This window comes from Rhinoraja longicauda, chromosome 26, assembly GCF_053455715.1.
Source record: "Rhinoraja longicauda isolate Sanriku21f chromosome 26, sRhiLon1.1, whole genome shotgun sequence".
NCBI lineage: Eukaryota > Metazoa > Chordata > Chondrichthyes > Rajiformes > Arhynchobatidae > Rhinoraja > Rhinoraja longicauda.
The window spans coordinates 23,779,550-23,806,233 of NC_135978.1; the positions used below are offsets into that span (position 1 = coordinate 23,779,550).

General features: G+C 41.9%; 1 protein-coding gene across 2 annotated transcripts in view; it reads right to left on the minus strand.

Annotated features, from left to right (window-relative positions):
* Positions 1-26,684, minus strand: part of med13a (mediator complex subunit 13a) — a 149,793-nt gene that overhangs the window by 17,056 nt on the left and 106,053 nt on the right. For both annotated transcript variants that reach the window (XM_078422084.1, XM_078422083.1), the window contains exons 19-25: positions 19,965-20,188; positions 19,631-19,823; positions 18,376-18,784; positions 15,646-15,865; positions 12,224-12,415; positions 4,359-4,582; positions 2,351-2,493 (exon numbers count right to left, since the gene is read on the minus strand). In XM_078422084.1, coding sequence (XP_078278210.1) covers positions 2,351-2,493; positions 4,359-4,582; positions 12,224-12,415; positions 15,646-15,865; positions 18,376-18,784; positions 19,631-19,823; positions 19,965-20,188 — 1,605 coding nt within the window. The remainder of the gene's footprint in view (positions 1-2,350; positions 2,494-4,358; positions 4,583-12,223; positions 12,416-15,645; positions 15,866-18,375; positions 18,785-19,630; positions 19,824-19,964; positions 20,189-26,684) is intronic.

Consider the following 26,684-nt stretch of genomic DNA (forward strand, 5'->3'; position numbering starts at 1 on the left):
ACGCCTGGAACAGGTTTTGTTCAACGTACCCTGCAAAGAGGCAGGCATAGCTGGGGGCCACGCGGGTGATCACCTTGGACTTGGAGGAAGTGGGAGGAGTTGAGGAAGTGGGAGGAGTTAAAGAAGTTGATGAGGGTGAGGACCAGCTCCGTTAGGCAGAGTAGAGTGTTAGTAGAGGGAAATTGGATGGTTCTGCGGTCGAGGAAGAGATGGAGGGCTTTAATGCCTGCCTGGTGGGGGATGGAGGTGGAGAGTGATTGAACGTCCATAGCAAAGATGAGGGAGTGGGGGCTCGGAAAGTGGAAGTCATTAAAGAGATGTAGGGAATGTGAAGTATCTTGGACATAAATAGGGAGAGATTGAACCAGGATGGAGTCGAGGTAAGAGGAAATCATTTCCGTGGGACAGGAGCAGGCAGAAACAATGGGTCTGCCAGGGCAGTTGTGATCGTGGATTTTGGAGAGAAGGTAAAACCGGGCTGTGCGGGGCTGGGAAACGATAAGATTGGAGGCTGTAGAAGGCAGACAGCCAGAAGTGATGAAATCAGAAATTATTTGTGAGATTAAGGCTTGGTGTTCACCTGTGGGATCATGGTCCAAGGATAAGTAGGAGGAGGTGTCTGAGAGTTGTCACCTGGCCTCAGCCCGGTAGAGGTCAGCGTACCAGACAACCCCGGCACCTCCCATGTCGGTGGGTTTAATTATAATGTCAGGTTTTCTGCTGCAGAGTGAGCGGAGGACAGTATGTTCAGAGGGGATGAGTTTAGAGTAGGTGAGGGGATTGGAAAAGTTGAGAGGTTGATGTCACGCCGGCAATTAGAAATAAAGAGGTTTAGCTAGAGAACTCTATCTCTGTTACATTGCTGACTACATCAGTGCTACCTCCTGCACCCATGCAGAACTCATGGACTTCATCAACGTCACCACTAATTTTCATCCTGCATTCAAATTTACCTGGAACATCTCCGAAACCTCCCTCCCCTTTCTTGATCTCAACAGTCTCCATCACAAGAAATGGACTATTGACTGACGTCTATTACATATCCACTAATGACTCCCACAACTATCTCGACGACATTTCTTCCCACTCTGCTTCCTGCAAAGACTCTATCCCAATTCCTCCGCCGATGCCGCATCTGCGCCCATGATGAGGTGCTCCATATTAGAACATCCGAGGTGTCCTCATTCTTTAGGGAATGGGGCTTCCACTTTCCCATCATAGATGAGGCCCTCACTCGTATCTCCTCTGTACCCCGCAGCTCCGCCCTTACTCCCGCTACCCCTTCCCCTAGTCGCAACAGACGAGTCCCCCTAGTCCTTACCTTCCACCCCATCAGCCGTCGCATACAACACATAATCCTCCGATATTTCCGCCACCTCCATCGGGATCCCACCACTAGCCACATTTTCCCATCTCCATACCTTTCCACCTTCCGCAGAGACTGTTCCCTCCGCAACTCCCTGGTTGACACATCTCTTCCCACCCAAACCACCCCCTCCCCAGGTACCTTCCCCTGCAACTACAGAAGATACAACACCTGTCACTATACCTCCTCCCTCGTCTCTGTCCAGGGACCCCGACATTCCTTTCAGGTTAGGCAGAGGTTCACTTGCACCTCCTCCAACCTCATCTACTGTATCCGTTGTTCAAGATGTGGATTCTTATACATCTGCGAGACCAAACGCAGACTGGGCGATTGTTTCGCGGAACACCTTCTCTCAGCCCGGGTGGATACTTTAATTCTCCTCCCCATTCCTACACAGACCTTTCTGTCCTCTGTCTCCTCCATTGTCAGAGTGAGGCTAAACGTAAATTGGAGGAACAGCATCTCATATTTCGCTTGGGCAGCTTACATCCCAGCGGTGTGTTGATTTCCCTCACTTCAGGTAGCCCCGGCATTCCCTCTCTATCCCTCCCCCACCCAAGTTGCACTAGCTTCTCATTTTCACCCTACAAACAGCTTACAATGACCTGTTTCCTTTATCATAGTTACTTTTTTGCATATCTTTCATTTATTGTTCTTTATCTCTCCAAATCACTGTCTAGATCTCTCGTTTCCCTTATCCCCTAACTAGTCTGAAGAAGGGTCTCGACCCGAAACATCACCCATTCCTTCTCTCCAGAGACGTTGCCTGTCCCGCTGAGTTACTCCAGCTTGTGTCTATCTTAGTGAAAATATATGGTTGTTTCATGTGTGTACGTATAATGACAATGGTTCCCCCATTAGCCACCTGGAACAAATACTTCAAGAATGAAAACCTTTTGTCAATACAAAAAACACAAAAATTGCTAAATAAATACACAATATGCCTGCAAGCAAAAGGATGGAGATTTACTGTAATTTATTTACCTTTCAACTCTCCATGTCCTATTCTCCCAAGGCGTCCAATGACAACCCTCCAAGGCAGTGATGTCATTTGCATAATACCCAAACACCAGTCCCAGAGCTTTTGCAAACCCATTCGCCTGGGTGAGCCTTTCCGCCTGCGAGCCCTGTCAGATAAAACAAATCACCCTTAAACCGAGTTAAAACCGATCCACTCACAACCCTCTCTCTTGAAAATGTAAGGACATTAATAAAGACCACTACCATGCTATCAAATTGAGCACTGCACAAATATCCTCAACACAATTCAGACACAAGAAAGACTGCCGATGCTGGCATCTGGAGCAAAAACAAGCTGCTGGAGGAACTCAGCTTGTCAAGCGACATCTGTGGATTTTTCAGGTCAGGAGCTTGCATCAGGACTGATATTACAAATGGCCACTATAAAGAGGTGAGAGTGAGGGGCAAGGGCTACAGATGGCACTAGTTGAGAAGGAAGATAATGGGCAGGTGGAAGAAGGATGGAGTCTGGAGATAGTCAGTGGCTGGTGAATGATAGTTAGAGAGAGAGATAAAGAGGGAAAAAAGGGGGGGATGGAGCCAGGTGGTGGGAGGCAAAAACAGAGCCCAGAAGGTGATAAGTGGAAACGCAGAGAGGCTGGAAGCTAATGAATTAGGATAATTGGAACCAGCAAGCTGGAGGTGGTGGTCAGATGGAACCCGTTTAGGAGATATGGGATGGAGGGAGTGTTTAGGAAAACCAGAAGGTGTGCACGGGTGGTGGGCAGATGGTACTCGGAACTAGGTAGGGGAGGGGAATTAAACTGGGTGACGGGGTGGACCATGCAGGGGGTACCTGAAAGAGAAAGGAGCACGGGTGTGTAGAGGACATTAGTTTAACTTGGCATTATGATCAGCACGGACATTGTGGGCCTTAAGACCTGCTCCTGTGCTACACTGTTCAATGTTCTAAACTTCAATGTTCATACCATTGAGTTGCTGACTTGTAGTTTGTGTTTGGCCTCACCTTGGCAGTGGAGAAGGCAGAGGACTGACAGATCAGTGTGGGAATGGGAAGGGGAGATGGAATGGCATGCAACCAGGAGGAAGGGATGGCCGTTGCAGACAAAGTGCAAGTGTACTACAAAATGGTAAGCTAGCCATGCTTGGTCTCGCCAATGTACAGGAGGCGACACCTTGAATACAAGCAGGTGAGTGGTTGAGTCATATAAAACAGCTTCACTTCTTGTAGGGAGTTAGTTGACCTAGGACAATTGGCCTGCATTGGGAAAAACATCCAGCGACTTATGCTGAGTCGCAGTCAGGCAGGTGGCCCGACCACTCAAGCTTAAATAGCCTTAACATTTACCTATCAGGCTAAAAAACTGGCTCCTTGACCAAGATTTGGATCATTTTGAAGAGGATCCATGAAAGTATACTGACACCTAAAGTCCTTATGTAGTTCAAGAAATTTCATAGCATTTAATTTGAGACAGATTACATCTATAAATTACAATGAAAACAGGGGGTCAGAGCACTGAATTGAGTCAGACAGGTAGACACAAAAACAACTCTTGGAATTACAGACCTTGAGGCAGTACCATAAATGTTCAGCACAGATAGATTAGAATGTTTTAAAAAGTGACAAATTCTTATATTTCCATCTCAAATCGTATACAATACATAAGTTTTCATGGTGAGTATTCAAAGAAATTGTTACCAGCAAGATCAACAAGTCTGTGGTGCAATATCCAAGGCTGAGGAACTGAAGACGTTAGGCAAGGCCACAGAGCTTCTTAATAGGAGTCATTAAGCCATAATTTACATGTCGTTTGACATCAGTTTATCTTATGCTTGGTGATAGTTTCTAGTGTTTGATTCGTTTTAATATTTGAACATCTTTAGCCTATACTAGCCTTGCTACATGGACATTGAATGGAAAGTACTGCCACTAGACTGGGTCACTAAACTGGCTTTTGACTATACGGGGTGAATCAGTGCATAGTTTGACATTCTCCGATAGTCTACAAACCTGTTTGGTACATCGATATTAATGACGCAGGTTTCCAACAGTTCTCCATAGAGATCTGTACACGTTCCAAGCAGCCACCTCTGGTCATGTGACAAGCAATAACCGACAAAAAGAACATTGTACTTCTGGCTTGCTTCTCCAAATGTCTCCCCCAGCTCAGTCTGCTTATCCTTCACTGGAGCCAAAATAAATGGTGGACTATAAATACGTAAATACTCTGGCCTCTGTAGGAAAAAAAACAGATTCAGAATTAGTTTATGCTTTAAATACTTCAACTCTGTAAATTGTTTAATGATTAGGTACACCTCTTATTGTGTCACAAATACAAAGCTGAGGTCATGAGCGTATTCCCATTCTTGAGTGTAACACTTGCTGGAGCTATCCCTATTGTTATCAACACATGGTAATAATGTTGGTAGTTTTGTTTTCAATTATCTGGTGCAAGTGTGAGTGTCCTACTCCTCACAAGAGTGGGACAGTAGTCACTGGATATACTAGATTAAATTTAAACAGTGCTAGACCAGCTCAGCAGAACTAAATGATGACTTCATTCCAAGATGCCTGACAGTTGCAGAACTGCATCAGTGCCAATGCCAAGAGGCACCAATATTCTTCTGCATTGCTTTTGTAGCAGAAATGTTATGTGGTAACAGTTAATACAACCCAGAAGGACCAAAAATAAAGTCAGTCATAAATGCAGTCAGTTGAGATGATGGTTGCTAATTTGGCCTCTATGTCCTTTCTCCAACTGGGGGTTAGCACCAGCAATGAGCATATCAAAATACCAACTATGCTCAATAACATTAGCAATTCAATCTGGAACCATATGGTCTTTTCCAAAGAGGTGGAAAGACTCTAAGGGGAGTAAGAGACACCTGTGGCTGACAAGGGAAGTCAGGGACAGCATAAAAATTAAGGAGAGGAAGTATAACATAGCAAAGAAGAGTGGGAAGACAGAGGATTGGGACTCTTTTAAAGAGCAACAAAAGTTAACTAAAAAGGCAATACGAGGAGAAAAGATGAGGTACGAGGGTAAACTAGCCAATAATATAAAGGAGGATAGCAAAAGTTTTTTTAGGTACGTGAAGAGGAAAAAAATAGTCAAGGCAAATGTGGGTCCCTTGAAGACAGAAGCAGGGGAATTTATTATGGGGAACAAAGAAATGGCAGACGAGTTAAACCGTTACTTTGGATCTGTCTTCACTGAGGAAGATACACACAATCTCCCAAATGTTCTAGGGGCTGGAGAACCTAGGGTGATGGAGGAACTGAAGGAAATCCACATTAGGCAGGAAATGGTTTTGGGTAGACTGATGGGACTGAAGGCTGATAAATCCCCAGGGCCTGATGGTCTGCATCCCAGAGTACTTAAGGAGGTGGCTCTAGAAATAGTGGAAGCATTGGAGATCATTTTTCAATGTTCTATAGATTCAGGATCAGTTCCTGTGGATTGGAGAATAGCAAATGTTATCCCACTTTTTAAGAAAGGAGGGAGAGAGAAAACGGGTAATTATAGACCAGTTAGTCTGACATCAGTGGTGGGGAAAATGCTGGAGTCAATTATAAAAGACGAAATTGCTGAGCATTTGGATAGCAGTAACGGGATCGTTCCGAGTCAGCATGGATTTACGAAGGGGAAATCATGCTTGACAAATCTACTGGAATTTTTTGAGGATGTAACTAGGAAAATTGACAAGGGAGAGTCAGTGGATGTGGTGTACCTCGACTTTCAGAAAGCCTTCGACAAGGTCCCACATAGGAGATTAGTGGGCAAAATTAGGGCACATGGTATTGGGGGTAGGGTACTGACATGGATAGAAAATTGGTTAACAGACAGAAAGCAAAGAGTGGGGATAAATGGGTCCCTTTCGGAATGGCAGGCAGTGACCAGTGGGGTACCGCAAGGTTCGGTGCTGGGACCCCAGCTATTTACGATATACATTAATGACTTAGACGAAGGGATTAAAAGTACCATTAGCAAATTTGCAGATGATACTAAGTTGGGGGGTAGTGTGAATTGTGAGGAAGATGCAATAAGGCTGCAGGGTGACCTGGACAGGTTGTGTGAGTGGGCGGATACATGGCAGATGCAGTTTAATGTAGATAAGTGTGAGGTTATTCACTTTGGAAGTAAGAATAGAAAGGCAGATTATTATCTGAATGGTGTCAAGTTAGGAGGAGGGGGAGTTCAACGAGATCTGGGTGTCCTAGTGCATCAGTCAATGAAAGGAAGCATGCAGGTTCAGCAGGCAGTGAAGAAAGCCAATGGAATGTTGGCCTTCGTAACAAGAGGAGTTGAGTATAGGAGCAAAGAGGTCCTTCTACAGTTGTACCGGGCCCTGGTGAGACCGCACCTGGAGTACTGTGTGCAGTTTTGGTCTCCAAATTTGAGGAAGGATATTCTTGCTATGGAGGGCGTGCAGCGTAGGTTCACTAGATTAATTCCCGGAATGGCGGGACTGTCGTATGTTGAAAGGCTGGAGCGATTGGGCTTGTATACACTGGAATTTAGAAGGATGAGGGGGGATCTTATTGAAACATATAAGATAATTAGGGGATTGGACACATTAGAGGCAGATAACATGTTCCCAATGTTGGGGGAGTCCAGAACAAGGGGCCACAGTTTGAGAATAAGGGGTAGGCCATTTAGAACGGAGATGAGGAAGAACTTTTTCAGTCAGAGGGTGGTGAAGGTGTGGAATTCTCTGCCTCAGAAGGCAGTGGAGGCCAGTTCGTTGGATGCTTTCAAGAGAGAGCTGGATAGAGCTCTTAAGGATAGCGGAGTGAGGGGGTATGGGGAGAAGGCAGGAACGGGGTACTGATTGATAGTGATCAGCCATGATCGCATTGAATGGCGGTGCTGGCTCGAAGGGCTGAATGGCCTACTCCTGCACCTATTGTCTATTGTCTATTGTCTATAATAGTGTGCAATCCAAAGTAGTGCAAGAAAATATTAAATTACAATAATGGAATAACTAAATGAGGTAGGATTAAGAGTAAAAGTGCAGGGCAACACCTCTGAGAAGGGACGTGAAAGTGGTGATTAGTTTAGGAGTCCAATAGCAGTGGAAGAAGCTATTCCTGCCTTTCAAATTCCTGTATCTTCTTCCAAAAGGTATAAGAGAGAAAAGGAAATGGCCAGCACAGCAAGCATCCTTGACAATACTTTCAGCCTTTCTGGCGCAATGCACCATGAAGATGGACTTGATGGAGAGTAGTGACGATCCCATGATGGAGAGTGGTGACAAGCCCATGATAAGCAGCGAAGGTGGTCATCACTCTCTCTAGGTTTAGGTGATCAAGCGCAAAGCCGTTGCCCTATTAAGCCGAGATGCATTCTGTCGGACTACCTTCTTTGTGCATCTGTAGAGGTTCGAGAGAATTTACGTGGACATACCAAATCTTCTCAGTTGCCTAAAAGTAGTAGGAATAAAGGCATAGACTATTTTCTAAATTTGATGAGAATCCAGAAATCGGAGATGCAAAGGGACTTGGGAGTGCTGGTGCAGGATTCCCAAAAAGTGAATTTGTAAGTTATCATATCATATCATATCATATATATACAGCCGGAAACAGGCCTTTTCGGCCCTCCAAGTCCGTGCCGCCCAGCGATCCCCGTACATTAACCCTATCCTACACCCACTAGGGACAATTTTTACATTTACCCAGCCAATTAACCTACATACCTGTACGTCTTTGGAGTTGAATCAGGAGTAAAGAAAGCAAACTCAATGCTTGCATTTATTTCAAGAGGGCTTCTCTACAAAAACAGGGATGTAATGTTGAGGCTCTATCAGGCACTGGTAAGGCCACATTTGGAATATTGTGAGCAATTTTGGGCACCCTATTTGAGGAAGGATATGCTGGTTCTGGAGGGGGTCCAGAGAAGTTTACAAGAATGATCCCAGGAATGAGTAAGTTAACTTAAGATCAGTGTTTGTCGGCACTGGCCCTGTACTCGCTGGAGTTTAGAGGAATGATGGGGGGACCTCATTGAAACATACAAAATAGTGAAAGGCTTGGATAGAGTCTCGGACTAGAGGTCATAGCCTCAGAATTAAAGAATGTTATTTTAGGAAAGAGACGAGGAGAAATTTATTTTGTCAAGAGGGTGGTGAATCTGTGGAATTATTTGCCACAGTTGGCTGTGGAGGCCAAGTTAGTGGATATTTTTTTAAGGTAGAGATAGATTCTTAATTAGTACATGTGTCAGAGGTTATGGGGAGAAGGCAGGAGAATGGGGTTAGGAGCGAGCGATAAATCAGCCATGATTGAATGGCAGAGTAGACTCGATGGGCCGATGGCCTAATTCTACTCCTAAACTTTATGACTTTATGACCTTAAAACTAATATGCTGGTGTTCTTTCTTGAAGTCAGATTAGTGGCAGTATGGATGCTGAGGAACATTAAGCTGTTGGCCATCCCTATATCAGCTCCGTTAATGAGGACAGGGTTGTGTTCACCCGCTTCCTTAGGTCAATAATCAACTCTTTACTCTTGCTGACGTTAAGGGCTAGATCATTGTTCTGACACCATGTTCACAATCTCTTTCCTCAACTACACCTCTTCATGGTTGCTGATCTGGCCAACAACGGTGGTAACAATGGCAAATTTAAAGATAAGGTTAGCCTTCTATTTGTCCACACAGTCATGGGTGTGGGGGATTAGAGGAAAGGACAAGCATACAACCCTCAGAGACAGCAGTGTTGAGGATCAAAGCATAGCATCCTGACATCAGTACTTATTGTCCAGGTGATCCAAAGCTGAATCTAAGACAAGAGAGATGGGTTCTCTGTGATCCTATTTTTCTTTTGCGTGATTTGCTAGATTGTCTGGAAAGTTGGTATAAATATCGTCAATAGCGGCACGGTAGCGCAGCGGTAGAGTTGCTGCTTTACAGCGAATGCAGCGCCGGAGACTCAGGTTCGATCCTGACTACGGGTGCTGCACTGTAAGGAGTTTGTACGTTCTCCCCGTGACCTGCGTGGGTTTTCTCCGAGATCTTCGGTTTCCTCCCACACTCCAAAGACGTACAGGTATGTAGGTTAATTGGCTGGGTAAATGTAAAAAAATTGTCCCTAGTGGGTGTAGGATAGTGTTAATGTACGGGGATCACTGGGCGGCATGGACTTGGAGGGCCGAAAAGGCCTGTTTCCGGCTGTATATATATGATATGATATGATAATTTCCAGTCTATCAATTACTTCATTATGGTCGATGTTAAAGTTAATGAGTGATTATCACTGAGAACGGTCACTATTTTTCTTTTGAATGGTAGGGTGGTTTTCTTGAAGCAGATGGGGACAGTAGTCTATTGAAGTGAGAAGTTGGAGATGTCAGGAAGAACTGTAGATCGGCGCACGATTACAAAATCCCTCCAGAGGCTCCATCTGGGCCGTGCGCTTTCCAAGAGTTTATCCACTCGAAAGCTGACCAAATTTCTGCCACAGAGATGTATGGGGCACAGACAAATGATACAAGGGTGATCACTGCAAGAAGATTGGAGCAGAGCAGCAAGGTTGTCTTGCCATGTAGGGAGTGTAATGAAGGCTTACGAGACTAATTCCTGGAAAGGCACTATGAGTATACAAAGAAAAATAGGCTCAATTATGCTTGTATTCATGAGAGTTTTGCAGCGTAAAATAGAATCTTAGAGTAAACATAACATTTTTTAATGCAGCACACAGGCTAGATTCAGAAAGGACGTTCCCATGGCTGGGAGTCAAGGGTGTCAGCCTCAGAATATGGCGAATGCCATTTAGAATTAAATATAGCATCTGAAGAATTCTCTACCACAAAAAGGCAAAAGTGGCCAAGTCATACTATGAACTCAAGAAGTTGTTAAGATATATTTCTTACTGTCAATGCTTCAAAGGACGTCGGTTGATAGATGGAACAGGGTACTGAAATGAATAATCATTCATGGCAATACTGAATGTCCTACGCTTCCTATGCTTCCACATCTGAGACACAGATTTTTAAGCTATCCATTCATAGTTTGTGATGTGATTGTCCATCCATAAGAGCATTCTAAACTGGGGAAGCAATTAAAAGTAAATCACATTGGTGGGTCTGGTGTTCCATATAGGACAGACTGTGTTAGGGATGTCAGATTTCCCTCCCTGAAGATTGGTGAACCAAATGGATCTTCACAATGATCTAACTGTACAACTAGCATTTTTTTTTACCATTTCTATCATAATGTTAAGAAGTGAGTTCGAGTCAGTCAAAACTGTCCAAGGGAAACAGAAATAAACTTTGAAAAAAAGTAGTTTACAGGGCCATGGGGATGGAGCAGGATAGAACAGATTGCACTATAGGGGGGGGCTGCCATCTCCTCCTCACCATAACAATCCTATGATTCTGTTTAATTATTTTAATTTAAACTCCCCAGCAACTGTAATACGATTCAAACTCATCCCACTGGGTGATGAGCAAAACACGTGGATTCCTGCCACATATCCTAACCACTAAGGTAAGTGGTATTATTTTCTCCTTTCTATTATGGACATGGTGCAACAGCAATCCCTACAAATACTTGAAACACTTCAAAATATATTAAAGCTATCTAATGTGTACTCGATATGGTTCAGAAATCAGGGAGAGTGATTTTGGAAGCAAAAGAATGCAGATGTTGGAAAGCTGTCAATGTGGTTTCATGAAAGGAAAATCACACTCAACTAATTTATTGGCATCTTTAAAGTTGTTACATGTGCTATGGATGAAGGAAAAATAGAGGAAATATTATACTTAGATTTCCACAAGGCATCTGATAAAATTATTGCAAAATAAAATCATGGTGTCAGTTAACGTTCTGGTGTAGTAGGTAATGATAATTGGCTGGCTAACAGGAAAGAAAAAGCAAAAATGTGTATTTTTCTAAATGTAATGAATAGTGTACCTCATGGCTCAGTGCTATTGCCTCAACTTTTCACAGATTTGGATGAAGGATCAAAGGTATGGTTGCCAAAAGTACCAATGATAAGTAGGAAAATAAGCTGTGAAGTGGACATACGAAGGCCTCAATGGGATGTAGATAAGTTAGGCGAGTAAGCACGGACCCGGTATTAGGAGCATTACTGGCAAAATACAAAACTGTCCATTCTGGAAAGAAGCATAATAAAGCTTTGTTGTCCAGGTGGTGAGATTAAAAGCTCCAAGACACATGATTTGTAAAGAATAGTACAGAAGTAATCGTAAGACTAGCAGGAAATTACCATTTATTGTAAAGAGAAACAGGATACAAAAGTTTGTTATGATTTGACAGTCATTGTTTAAAAATAAAGGGTTTCGCCATTTAGGCAGAAGTGAGGCCAAGCATTTTCTCTCAGAGAGTTGCGAGTCCTTTGAATTCTCTTCGTGGAATGGTAGAAGCAGAGCCTTTAAATGCTTTTAAGTCAGAGATAGTAGGATATTTAATTCATAAGGAGAAAGGTTATCATTGGTAGACAGGAATGTGGAGTTGGCGTTATAAACAGATAAACTATGATCTTATTCAATGGCTTAAATCTGTTCCTAATTCTTTGTATATCAGAAAATTCCATGTGTTTCCGATATATGGTGACTTTGATAAAGGTTCTGCAAGTTAAGCTAGGCACCACAAAATTGCCAGGCACAAGTTTAATTGGATGCTTGCCAATCGGGACCAATGGAAAAATGTAACACATCCATTTCTTGCTGCCTGGTGCAAGAATTATAGAAGCAACACATTCAATTTAGAGTTCAAGAAAGCAAACAGACAAAGTTATTATTGTACCATCAGTGGCATTTCCCCTAGAGCTAACCAGAATTGCTCCAGACGCCAATGGTATGTACAATGTTCAATGAAGTATGTTTTTAATAAAATAGTCAGACACATTACTTACATCTGGACTCTTTAAGGTGCTGTCTAAGGCCAGTCCTGGGCCAAAACCAGTCAGTGCTTTGACATAGGTGGAAGGTGGCAAGGATCTCCGACATTGCGTGAACACAGAAAATGCCAATGATTTAAGGTGCTGGGAATAGAGGTGTCGATCATCATTTTTCACAGGTTGCAAAAGATACTGACATGGAACAATCTGAGAAGAAAAGGATAGAAAATCTGTAAGTGAATCAAGATTCAATTTACAGGAAATTGTAGTAAATCTTAATCAAATACACAGTGTAGTTCCAGCCTGAAAAAAGTATACTGGTCTCTTCTTTTACCAGAACAGATATGTTTCATAATACTGATCCACCAATTTACAAGAGCAATACAAGGGCACTATTCTTTTTTAATTTCCACTTGGGAATAGATAGTAATGCCAAAGGGACTATGAACTAATTCTCACATTATAAACATGTTTAAACTTTGAAAACAATTCATAACATTTTGGAATCCCAAGAAATTCTTCAAGACACCATTATATTCCAAATGTACAATATTCTGGAGAATAATAACAAAGCTCAAACAGGCCAAACATTTCAATGGATTTGGCGCTCAGCATTACAGGGAATCATCTTGTTTCCTGTTTAAATGACTATGTATAAACTGCAAATGCAACAGCCTGCAACTGTCAGGAGTAGCAAAGAGAGGAAAAGCAAAAAGACCGAAGTCATTACAAGTCCACTAGGTCTATACAGTACTGATCACTGTATAAAAATCAGAATCAAATTCATCTTTCTCTTTTTTCCCCCGATAAGTAATGTCCCACAAGAATTCTATGCTGGGTGAGTAGTTGCTCAATCCTCACAATTGATTTGTATAACACAAAGTGTAAAAGCCATTTTGTGTTTATTAGTTATTTTTGCATATTAATATTATTACCTTGTATCCTGCTGTAGTTTGGACACTATAGAGTTAATGCAATGCTTACGTAGGGGCTGGGCGAAGCTAGAGTGCGGGCAGTTGGGTATGTGCTGGGAGTGTGTGCGAGTCAAGAAGGTGCTAACAGAGGTTCAGCCAAAGGTTCCGCCAAAATATTCATTAGCCAAGATGTAATCGGCTGTAAGTCTTGTTGACGAGAAGATTAATACAGACTCCGCCGAAGTTATATCTGGCAATTCGTATCGATCGCATAGACTGTGGTAAGATATGGAATTTTACCTAGCAAATCAATAACCAGTCGATGACAAGAGATATGCCAATATGTTTATTGCACCTTCAAAATAAAGACTAACTGTTCAAACATCGAGGAGGGTCTCTGTTATTGATAGCTCGAGTTATAAGCTTTATCGCTCACCATGCAAGTGGCAGCTTGGGAGCTAATTGATAGACGTTTGTACAGTTTGTATGTTCTCCTCGTGATCTGCGTGGGTTTACCTCCGGGTGCTTTGGTTTCCTCCCACACTCCAAAGACGTATAGGTTTATAGGTTAATTGGCTTGGTAAAATTGTAAATTATCCCTAGTATGTGTAGGGTAGTGTTGGTGTGCAGGGATCACTGGTCGGCGCAGACTCGATGGGCCAAAGGGCCTGTTTCCGCACTATATCTCCAAACTAAACTAATAAAATATATGTATTTATAACTAAGGTATCGCAGAATGCTGGAGTAACTCAGTGGGTCAGGCAGCATCTCAGGAGAGAAGGAATGGGTGATGTTTCGGATCAAGACCCTTCATCAGACTGTAATTTTATAACTATAATAATAAGATGTAAATTTATAACTAGATAGTTGCAATAGAAAGGAGAAACCAACTAGTTACTAAATGCTTTGGTTAGATTTCTTCTGGAGTACACTGGAGATTAATCGATTTTTAAATATTAAGGAACAAGCAAACTGGTAATAGTGCAGTAAAGTGGTGCTGAGCCATGATGTGATTGAATCAGACCTGGTACTTGGGGCTTCTGTTGCTTACATTCTTATGAAAGGAGAACACTTTACAATTTGGGATTGTGGATGCTCTTAGCCTCTGCTACTGCTAAGTGAACTTGGTTGGCATTAGAAAACCTTCCCTCTCTCCATCTAAGAAATCACATTTTCAATTGGTAACCTGGCAGATTACTTAATTGAGTCTAGCAATCCATCTCCTTTCCTTTGTTGTATGCCACAACATAGGAATGTCACCAAAGCACAGGTCACCTAATACAATGCTCCCATTCTACCCATCCCAAAGGGCAAATGAAAACACTTTGCATGAATAATTAGTCTTACTATTTGCTTCAAACAACACAAAATTAAATTCTTAATAAAACATTAAGAATCTCACCAATAAAAACAAGAATCAGATACTCAGACCAGCTTGCTCTTGGCACAAAAGGAGTTTGATCACAAATACACAAACGCATTATTTTGTTCAGATTTTGCACTGCAGAAGATCAAATCATGCAGATTGTTTGTATACAAGCTGAAAAGAGAGTTCAAGTTGCCTGCCCCAAACATTTCCAGCCTAATTAAACCTAGCGACTTTCAAAGCATTCTTTTGACATCACTGACTACACCAGCATCTCGAATTAAGTCATCATTGCAGATGACTTCAATTTTACCAGGAACCCGATTAATTTGTTGCTGCATTTTGCTAAAAATTAGTATGAGGCACTGAAAACAAAATTGGGAAATATTTTCATACCACACATTCTAGAAAGGTAATAGGCCAGGTGAGTAATAGCAAATATTTACAAATAATTTGATTCTGTTCAAGTCATGATAAAAGAGCACAAGAGTAAATATACCCCCAATTTTTTCCTTGCTGTAATCAAGTATACCTAGTGCTCCAGATATCTTTATAAATTCCCTAACATTGGATAATCATTGAATTACAAATAATTTCCACTCCTCAAACACATTTATGCAGCATAATAGCATAGCTGGTAGAGCTGCTGCCTCAGAGCGCCAGAGACATTTCAGGCTTCTTCAATCCTGATCTCTGATGCCGCATGTTGAGTTTGCACGATCTCGCTGTGACCGCATGTGTTCCCTGGGTGATCTGGTTTCCTCCCACATCTACAATACACGAGGGTATGTACATTAATTGGCCTCTGTAAATTGTCCCTGGTTTAGGGGGTAGATGAGAAAATGGGGTAACACAGAACTAGTGTGAACAGATGATCAATGGCCGCATTGGACTCAGACTGAAGGGCCCGTTTCCATGCTGTATTTCAAAATTAAACTAAATGTGATATAAGCAATATCAAATGCAGTGGTATGATCCTACAGGTTTGGTTTGGTTTGAAATGATAGAACATTGCAAGCAGCTCCCAATCATGGAACGAAAAGCTATGGTTTGCGTGCTAAAGTCTGCAACAATATGAAACAAACCATTTATAGTGTAAATCGCAGTGCACCAGTTTCTCTTCTAGTCAGTTTTACATCTTAAAGAACACCACCCACCTGTACAGATATTGCATTTTTGATGTTCTGGGGTAAGATATTAATCATTTCCAAGTAGCAACGCAATAGCCCGAGTGCCCAAACATTCGAAGACGATGAACTGTCATCTTCCGTATTATACGTAAAAGGATCCACAATGTATACAACAATAGATGGTGGGTACGTGATAGCATGTGATTCCCCCTCAGTTGGGACCCCGATTTTATCTCTTTCCATGGTGCTGCAATGCAAACGAAAAAGGAAGCAAAATCAGCAAAATAACTGCATGTTATTAACCAAGATGCCTCTGTTATGAATACATAGGATGCCATAGTGGTGAATGTGTGACATAATGGCAGAGCATTTAGTGCTACTGGTACATAGGTGACCCAGGTTCGATCTTTGGTGCTAACTGGGTGGAGTTTGCACATTCTCCCTACAATCATGCAAATGCCCCTCTGATCACTTCAGTTTCCTCCCGGATTCAATAGGTTGATAGGTTAATTAGCTGTATAAACGGTGACTGAAGAATCAGAGGAGAGTTGACAGGTAGCTGAGAGAATAGTTTACAGGGAAATAAATTGGGGATGGAATGTTTAAAATACGCTGACAGCCAGCATGCACCATGGGCTGCATGGAGTTTTCTATGTTGCAAGGAAATATTAGAAAAGCCAATTGCCATTCCTTCCATGAGGTACGTTTAAATTCACAATGAAGGAAAAAGGAGAAAGAATTGGAAAATCCCAAGGGCAATCAATTTAGCCCGTCTTAGTCCAATTCACGGTAGAAATATGTTTTCATACAAAATATTTTCATTTTGTATATCCTAAACAGCATTGTCATTCAGTCAATGGCAGATATCGGTTACAGAATAACTAATATCTCAGAAGATTTTCTTCTCTGATTGGAACTGTAACCAATCACATGACTGGGGGCGGGTAAAAGGCGTTTCATGCTTTACACAAGCCAGTATTACTGATACCTACAAAATAGTTCATTACTTCCAAATGCAAAATAAATGTTTTTTTATTAAATCCAATCTTCTCCTTCCTTTGGCCAACCAAAGCACATTTTCAGTCATGGATACACCAAACACATAACCACCGGGCCTCATTTACATTATCCAGAATTGCATGCATGTTATATTCTGCCATTTTTGCCAATTTCCTCCATTGTCCATGTAAAATATTTAACCGCTTTTGGGAGGTCTTCCAATAAAACCAAGGCATGTCTAGGTTTAAAGCCGTCTGAAAGGCATTTATCACTTTGGTGGTTCATTTAGTAGACACTAATTTATCAATTTTATGTCGAAATCAAGACAGCAATTTCATCTCCAACTCCTCAAAAATTCAAATAGGAAATAAAATATCTCTAACTGTCGTCTCCCCAAGAAGGAATACAAAACATGAATTATGAATCAGTAAGCCAACGAGGGCACTGTAACAAAAAAGCATTCAAACATTCTATTCTATTTCTCTGATGGGAATCCAGTAACCCATTATTAACGGTTGCTCACTGATTATATCAACTGTACAGATTATTATCTGTATTTTATAATAATCCTGTATTTTGGATGCCAATCAGTGGGAGCCACAAAAAACACATGAAAAAGTGATTTCCTATGACATATCAGTACAAGCAAAACCAGGGCAGGATTACTCATACCCGATTCATCCCATCCTAACCAATTGAATTGCTGTCAAAAAGTCTGGACGACAGTTCTGATTTTAACTGATAAAGTGCATTAAAAACAAGGCTGTGTAACACGATGAGCTAATTTATCCACCATCCAGTTATAATGGCAAAAAAAATGCTCAAGTTAGAGGATCTGTAAACATTTCAGGTTCCAGCTCAAAATGGCTTTTATATACGAATTGGATTTAAAAAAAATTCTTAGATCTGCGATAAAGACACGGCCTTTGGTAAAAGAGTACGAATTATACAAAAAGGATACTTTAAAAAATGTACGGCTCTTTAAGATTTATTTCAGCATTTTTCCCATGACTGTTGTTCCTATCTGTTACTGACAAAAGCACAAGGAAAATAACATTTCCAAACTGTGGTTGGACTACATCTGCTGTACTGAGTATAGCTCTGCATTTCTTTACACGCCTGACTTATGCCTTGTTGATGATGGAAATGCTTTGGGGTGTCAAGGGCTGAGGATAGGATCGCTGAAGGATAAACCAATGTCCTACTCTCAGAAACAAAGATATATATGTGGCTGGTTCAATTGCACATCTGGTCATATATGATTCCCTATATGTTAATAATGTAGGACTTGGCAATGGTACCTTCATGAATGACAAGTGGAGGTGGTTAAGATTCTCATGCCACATACCATCCTGATTTGGAAATGTATCCTCCTTCAATATCATCACTGGGTCTAAATTCTAGAATACTTGACCCAACAACAGGGAGGGTACCTTCTCGGGTGGGAATTAGTGATAGGCAATAAATGCTGGTTTTGCCAGACATGTCCAGGCACTGAAAACTAAATAATGTTTACCTTGAACTATAGTACAACGCGAGTTTTATTCTATATTTATGGGGAGGGGGTTTAAGCCTGCTAAATCTGAAATGCACCATTTTGTACATGAAAGATGTTCTTTGAAATTTTTGAATCAGGATAGAAACAAACTTTGATATTATCTAGTTTGCACTCAAAAATAATAAAAAAAATCTCTCAACATTTGTATGTGAAATTGACTGCAGCGCAATATGAATATTTTTCAATGCCAGCTCTCTAACCTCTCTGGAGGTTCCTGATGCTGCTGCCCTGCTCCACCTGTTGCTGAGTCAGTAGACATTCCAGTATTCTGCTGGGATAGTTGTCCACTCTGGGTGTTTGATCCCTGTGTTGTCACAGCACTGGACGAGTTGTTCAAATGTGCAAATGATGAAAAGGAGGATGACTGTTTCACAGCAGATGATGCACTGGCCAAGGGCACACTCGAAGTGGCAGTAGCGACTGTAGAGGCTACAGCAGTGTTTGTTAAAGTACTGGCAGGTACAGGAGTGGAGTTGGAGGTTGCAGCAGATGGAGCCCCAGTAGAATTCTGTAATGGAGTCTGAGAAGTAGTGGACCGAGTGGGTGGGGAAACAGGGTTGGGTTGTAACAATAAAGAACTGTCCAGTGTTTGACCAGCAAGATATGGGCCTGAAATAAAAAGATATGTCTTTGGTAAAATATTGAACATATTTGCAAGCTCCTTACAGAATGCATAAAACAAATTAACATTAATTTCAAATCTCAAACACTAATCAAAGGAACTCTGAATATAAAAGTAAAAAATGCTGGGAACATAGACATCTGCCGGAATCCTTAAAAAAAAAAAAGGATAAATTCTGTTTAACTTTGAGGTCAAGATTTTTTGATAAATGCCCTAACCAGAATTTTGTTTTGTAAATGTTTACTTCCTGATGTTAACACATTCCCAAAACTTAATAAGCTGCACACAAAAGGAAGAGTAGAAACCAGGTCCTAAATCATTTTTGTACAAGATAGCAATGGTGAACAGCCAATGACTACTAGGAAATCTCTATCATTTGCAAAGTACGGTGGCGCCGCAGTAGAGTTGCTGCCTACAGTGCCAGAGACCCAGGTTCGATCCTGACTACGGGTGCTGTCTGTACGGAGTTTGTACATTCTCCCTTTGACTGCGAGAGTTTTCCCCGGGTGCTCCGGTTTCCTCCCACATTCCAAAGTTGTACAGGTTTACAGGTTAATTGGCTTTGGTAAAGATTGTAAATTGTCCCTATTGTGTAGGATGGTGTTAGAGTATGGGGATCACTGGTCGGCGTGGACTCGGTGGGCTGAGGGGCCTGTTTCCAAGCTGTATTCTAAACTAAACTCGATAAATAAATTGCAATTTTCAGTATTTTATCTGATTCAGTAATAGAAATTAGACAATAGTACCATATGGAAAGGAGATCAAGATAATAGTCCACTTTAAATTAATCTGACCAAAAAATTATAATGCCGTGTTTAGTTACAAGTACTCACCTAGATCATGTCTGCACATTTGAGCGTAAAGCTTCAGTTTGGAAAATGCTTCACTGCTGGCGTTCACACAGTGCTGAGAGAACCAATCATTTATGGGCTGCTCTGCAATTTTCAAGGCTGCTTTGGTCCCCACTTTCATGATGCCATCAGGATGCAATTTTGAAATGGGCCTGTGCTGCCCAAGTCTGCAGGACTACATTTCAAACAACATTTTTTTGAAATTTCGGCCACAATTTTCCAGCAAGGTTTATTTTCAAACCATTTTGTCAACTTAAGAGGCAAAAGGAATTTAGCTTTTAAATATTTAGATACATATACATAAATGATGACTTACCTCGTAGACTGCACTGAGATCACGAAAAAAACTCCTTGCTCCATTTAAAAGCGCTTCATTTTCTGGACATACCACCACATACCCAATATCCCTCTGTGATCCGTATGGTTCAAGGAGTAACTTTTCCCAATACGGCAATGCAAATGGAGATAACACCAGAAAATCACATTCATAGCCCAACATAAATGTTGGGATGGGTAATGGCTCTGGAGACTCGTCTGTACCTGTGTGAGGAAGGAGCCAATTAGTTTAGTTTAGTTTGTTATTATTGTCATGGTACTGAGGTACAGTGACAAGCTTTTGTTTGCATGCTATCCAGTCAAAGGAGATTATACATGAATACCATCAGGCCATCCACAGTACACAGGTAAAGGATAAGGGTACAACATTTAGTGCAAGATATAACATGATAGTCCGAAAAAGTCAGATTAAAGATAGTTCAAATGTCTCCAATGAGGTAGATAAGGGGGTCAGGACTGCACTCTAGATGACGAGAGAACTGCTCTGTTGCCTCGTAACAGCTGGGAAGAAACTCCCTGAATCTGGAGGTATGTGTTTTCAAACCTGAACATGTTGCCTAATGGGAGAGTGGAGAAGAGGGAATGACCGGAGGGGGGACTGGTCTTTGATTATACTGTCAGCCTTGAAGGCTGCATGAAGTGGAAGGCATGTTGGTTTGTGTGATGGGCTGGACTACGTCCACAACATTCTGCAATTTCTTGCAGTTTTGGACAGAGCTGTTCCCAAATCAGGTTCTGATGCATCCCGATAAAATGCTTTCTACAGCACATCTGTAGACGTTAGTGAGGGTTGTTGGGGGCATGCCGAACATCCTAAGCCTTCCAAGTGTTTTCTTGGTCATAACTTCGATGTGCCTGGTCCAGGACAAATTACTGCTGATGTTTACTTCGTGGAACTTGACGCTTTTGACCATCTTTATTTCGGTGCATTCAATACTTACTGGGGCGTATGTACTGCTTCACTTCCTGAAGCCAATCACTAGTCTGCTTTGTTGTCTTGGCACCAAGTTACACGGTTACAAGCTTCTCAATCTCCCTTGATAATTCCATCTTGTCATTATTCAATATCTGGCCCACTACTGTGGTGTCGTCTGCAAATTTGTAGATCGAGTTGGATTGGTATTTGGCTGCACAGTCATGAGCGTTTAAGGCATATATTAGGAGGCTGAGAATCCATCCATGCAGTGTTAGGAATTTTCGCAGAGGTCGATTTGTCACCGATTATACAGTCAGTTGGTCAGGAAGTCGAGGATCCAGTTACAGAGAGGAGTGCTGACTCCATGTTCCATGACTTTGGAGAGGAGCTTGGTAGGAATAATGGTATTGAAAGCAGAGCTATAGTCGAGGAATTGGAGTCTGGCTTAGATGCCCTTCTTATCCAGGTGTTCCAGGGATGAGCATAGGCCAAGGGAGATAGCACCAGCCGTGGACCTGTTGCGCCGGTAAGCAAACTGTAGTGGATCAAGGCTGCTTGGTAGGCTGGAGTTAATGTGTGCCATAACCAGCCTCTCGAAGAACTTCATGTTGGTGGATATCAAGGCCACTGGATGGTAGTCTTTAAGCGAGAGATCTTGCTTTTCTTTGGCATGATGACAGTGATCTTCTTGAAGCAGGTAGGTACCTCAGAATGGAGTAGGGAGAGATTGAAGATGACCATGAACACTCCTGCTAGTTGGTCCATGCAGCTCCTCAGGACATGGCTAGAGACTCCACCAGGGCCAGTTGTTTTCCATGGGTTCACCCTCAAGAAGGCCGATCAAACTTCAGCAACAGTAATCCTGGTAACTAGGCACACTCAAGTCATGCGAGATGGATGTCATCGCCCTGTTTGCCTTCTGCTCAAAGCGAGCATAGAATACGTTAAGTTCATCATGGAGGGCCACACTATCATCAGTGATGCTGTCTGATCTCGATTTGTATCCCGTTATAGCATTCAGGCTTGCCACAGTCGACGGATGTCTGAGTGGTTATGCTGGGACTCAGGTTTATCCTAGTCGTGTCGCTTGGCATTTCTGATGGCTTTACGAAGATCATAGCAAGATTTCTTGCAGTGCTCGAGATCATTTGACTGGTACACAGCGATCTTGGCCTTCACCTACAAATGGACCTCATGATTCATCCATAATGGGGATCACTTGTCTTCCAAGCCACACATCCCTCTAAGCACTTACTGATGAAGTCTGTCACAACAGTGGCATAATTATTCAGGTCTGCCGCAGATTCCCTGAATACAGTTCAGTCCACCAACTCAAAGCAATCGTGAAGCATGACCTCCATTTCCGCAGATCAGCACTGACTGACTTTCTGTACCGGATCTTCCTGCTTCAGTTTCTGTTTATAGGCAGGGAGTGGAAGAACAGCCGGGGAATAGAGCAGCAGGCATTTTTTTATGGATGTATAGCAGTGATCGAGTGTTCTGGCCCCTGGTGGGACAAGAAACATGCTGATATTATTTTTGTAGTATGCTCGAGGTTGGCTGGATTGAAGCTCCCGATTTTAATGGCCACGGCTATGGGATATTTTTTCTCATGGTGGAGTACAGTTCATTCACAGCAGGCTTGACATCATGGGAAGGGATGTAAATTGCTGTCAGGATAGCTGCGATGAATTCCCTTGGTAGGTAGTAGGGATGGCACTTCACCATTAGGTATTACAGGTCCAGGGAGCATGAGCTCACCAGGACTGCCATGTAATACTCCTATTGACATCTTATCCATACAATACTCAGTAATACCCCTGTTGACATGTGCACTACATCAAGGCTTTTTGAACAATACTACAGAATGTGCTATTGCTATACTTTGAATAAGGCTTCTTTCAAACACAAAGAATCCCAGAATCTTTTCCATGTGATCAAGTGGGCAATTATTTTGATTTACAGCCAATTAAATTTTCAAACACAATATGATCGCTTACCCTGTTGTTTCTAAATATGCTGATATAGATCAGTTACCACAATTGCTTACATAAGATCATATACTAAAACAGCTCATTCTAAAGCACTTAGATCACAGTATTGTCAATAGTACTCCAAGAAAAAGGAAATGTTCTTTACGATTATTCTTTTTGTATGACCGGCATAGAAATGTACTTAGTTCAAGTTTGGCAAGTCAGATGTGTCAGTTCAAACCCCACCCCATTGTTTTCAATTCATAATCTATGCAGACATTTCACACCAGAAATTAGAAATGTTCAGATGGATTGCTTAACAAAATCCTCTCTAAACTCTAGGGGTTATGGTTAAAATAAATTGATGCCATTTTTAAAGGAGCAATTGAGCTCACCAGAACTCTTGATTTTTCTTTTATTGCAAATTGTTAACTGGTGGTTATTTTGTTATTATTTATAGGGCCCTGACGTGCACAAACTTGCTAATTCCCAAACATGATTAACTTCAAGACAATTTACTCGCTGCAAAGTGCTTTCAAGCATCCTAAAATTCACTACAAATGCAGATCCTTATTATTACAACATCTATCGCATTACATGATAATTGGAACACAGGTTAATCAAAATTAACTGATCATAAAAAGGAAGAAATTCTCAGACTCAATATAATTCCATAACACAAATGTGGTTGCAATATTGGGAAAGACACAGATAACAATCCAGTATCAAAAGCAAACCTCTGACTTTAAGATTCATAAGCATTAGCCATGTTAGTGCAACCAACCACGGTCTGAATATAATTCATGCTACAAAAAACTGGACTGTCCTTTCAGCTGCATGCATGTCTCGCTTTAATCCACCAGACCAAACCTAACCTAAGGTTCATTCTGGTCCTAACTCCTAAAGAGTTTCTCACTCAGAGACACAAAAAACTACAGATACTTTAATCTGGAACCAAAATCAAACCGTTAGAAGAACAAGGGTCAAACAACATCTGTGGGTGGGAAAGGAACTGTGACAAAAAAAAAACAGAGTAGAGAGGGAAGAGAGCTACTATGAAGAGGAAAGGTAGTGATAAGTGAATCAAGAGATGAGAGGTGGAAGCAGCTAGGTGGGAGAGGGAGGAGTGGATTTGAAAGACACATGTATGTGGGTGATAGAGAGAAGCAGACAAGGAAAAATAAGTGGCAGAAGGAGCAACATCTTGGATCGGAGGGAGGAAGAAGAGGAGTGTGCAAGTGGAGGTCGCGGCTAGTGCTGAAATCTGATAAAGATGGCAATGACAGGAACCATTATGGAAGAGAAGATCAGATGGAACCACATGGAGAAGGGGAATGGATGCGTAAAGAATGTGGGTATAGGGGGATCGACGGGGAAGGTGGGGGGAAGGGATATGGGAAAAGGAATTAAAAAAGGACCAAAGATAGATTGGATAGAAAGAAGGGACGATAGGAGAGAAGAAATACCTGAAATTGCTAAATTCAGTGTTCATGCCACTGGGGTAGACTACTCAGGTGGAATAAGGGGTGTTATTTTTCTGCTTTGTGTTGGGTCTCATCCTGGCAGTGAAGAAAGTAGAGGATGGACAGATCAGTGTGGGGCTGGGAATGAATGGGCATTGAAATGACATGCAGACGAGAGCTAGGGATGGCCATTGCAGAGTAAAGGTGCTCTGCAAACCAGTTGTCCAGTTGCACTTGGTATTACCAATGTATGGAAGACCACATCAGGACAACCAAATGCAGTAGATGAGGATAGGAAGAGGTGCACATGAATCTTTGGGACACCCAGAAAGGCTGATTAGGTTGCTGAATAGTAGAGAGGCAGGAGGTGCAAGAGCAAGTGTGGCACTTCCTGTGCTTGAAGGGGAAAGGGTGAGGGGTCAGGGAGGAATGAGCAGACCGGACAGCCAAGGAGAGAGTGATGCTGGCAAAAGGCAGAAACGAGTGGGAAGGGAAGATGTAACTAGAGGCAAGATCGTTTTGCTGCAGAAATGATGATGGATGATGTGCAAAATGCAGAGGCTTGAAAGGTGAAAGGATAGGACCATGGGAATTCAATTCTGTTTGGAAAATGCAGGGGAGGGGAGAAAGCAGAATTCCAGGAAATTGAAGAAATATGAGAGGGCTCTATCATCTGCTGGGCTCAGGAAGCCACGTCTATAATGGAAAGTGTAATTTTGAATGTAGATGCAACAGAGACTTAGAAACTAGAAGAAAGTGATGGCATCTTTACACAAAAACTGGGAAGAGATGGGAGTTCAGGTACTTGGGGAAAATCAGTGGGTTTGTATTAATATCAATGGATAGTTTTATCTCGAGAAGACGGGCATTCAGAAAAGGGGGAGAAACATTAGAAATGGTCCGAATGTATTAGAGAACCAGGTGGGAGTAGTGAAGGTGATAAAATTGACGAGTTCTGCACCCATGAAAGCAGCACCCATACAGTAATCGACATAACGGAAGACGACTTTGGGAATTGCACCAGAGAAGAAGAAAAGACTGTCCTATATTCAAAAGGTAGACCAACGTAAGTGCCCAAGGCCACAACTTTGTTTTGTACGACGTGAGAGGATTCAAAAGAGAATTTATTCAGAGTAAGACCAAGTTCTGCTAGGTGGACAAACATGTTTGTGGAAGGGAAAGGCTTGGATCTTTGTTGCAGAAAGAAGAGAGTGCTAAAACTTCCTGATGGGGGATGGAGATTTATAGGGACTGGACATCCACAGTGAAGATGAGGTGGTACAGGCCAGGGAATGAGAAATTGTCAAAATGGTGGAGGGTATGCAAGTTGTCCCAGATGCAGGTGGGAAGGGACTGGACAAAGGCCGATGGCACAACTGTTTAAATTCCAGAATTTGTTCATCAACACTGAAGAGAACCAAAATATATCTGCTCTAAAGCTGCCATCAATCTGAACTCATTACAATAAAGAATAGCATCTCAATTTAATAGAATTCAGCAGCTCATCACACTTCAGGTCCTCTAAAATACCTCTGCCACAGACTTTGCAACCACATACATGATAATAATCAAGAGTTAAAATTGTCAGCTGCCATTTCCACAGATATGTTCAAATTTGTTTCAAATAATCTGGGACTTCACCCTCTGTTTAAAACCTGAAAGAGATTAAGTTACCTGCAATGCATACTAAACTAAATTGATAAAAACTTAAACATTAAGTATTGACAAGCAGAAAAACCTGTCTTTGACAAATAAACTGTAGAAATAAACGGAGAATTGTTTCTGTGTAACCTCCCCACAGTAAATAGACACCATTGCCTCTTAAGAATAGTGTATCATTATCACCATGGGTGGCCACTGAAATAGACAATCAAACTTCTTCTATTGACACATGCTATGATACTTTATTAAATAATGTAACGTACAGTCTTTAATATTTGTAGCTTTCAGGAACAGAAAATAAACTTCTAGCTTTTAAAACGACCTTTCTAGGAAGGCAACTATCGCATGATAGCAGAACTACCTGTAATTACTTTTTGCTAGAAATCAACTCTCCACACTGGTCCCTTGATCCCTGGTCCATTGGCTGACATCAATTATGAAATTCACCATTAGGCCAGTGCAGCTACTGGTCAATTGAGGAAAGGGTTGATGCAGATCATGACCTCAAACTTGTATGAAATTTCTGTGGTCTACGGGGCAGCAGATAATCCTTGCCCCATTGGACTACATACAATAGGACCTCAATGCATTGCAGACACCATCATTCTCTCAATAAAGTTCGCCAAATCAACTGGAAGGATAAGCGATCAAACATCTCTCTAAGCCAATAATCACAGCGCTTAAGC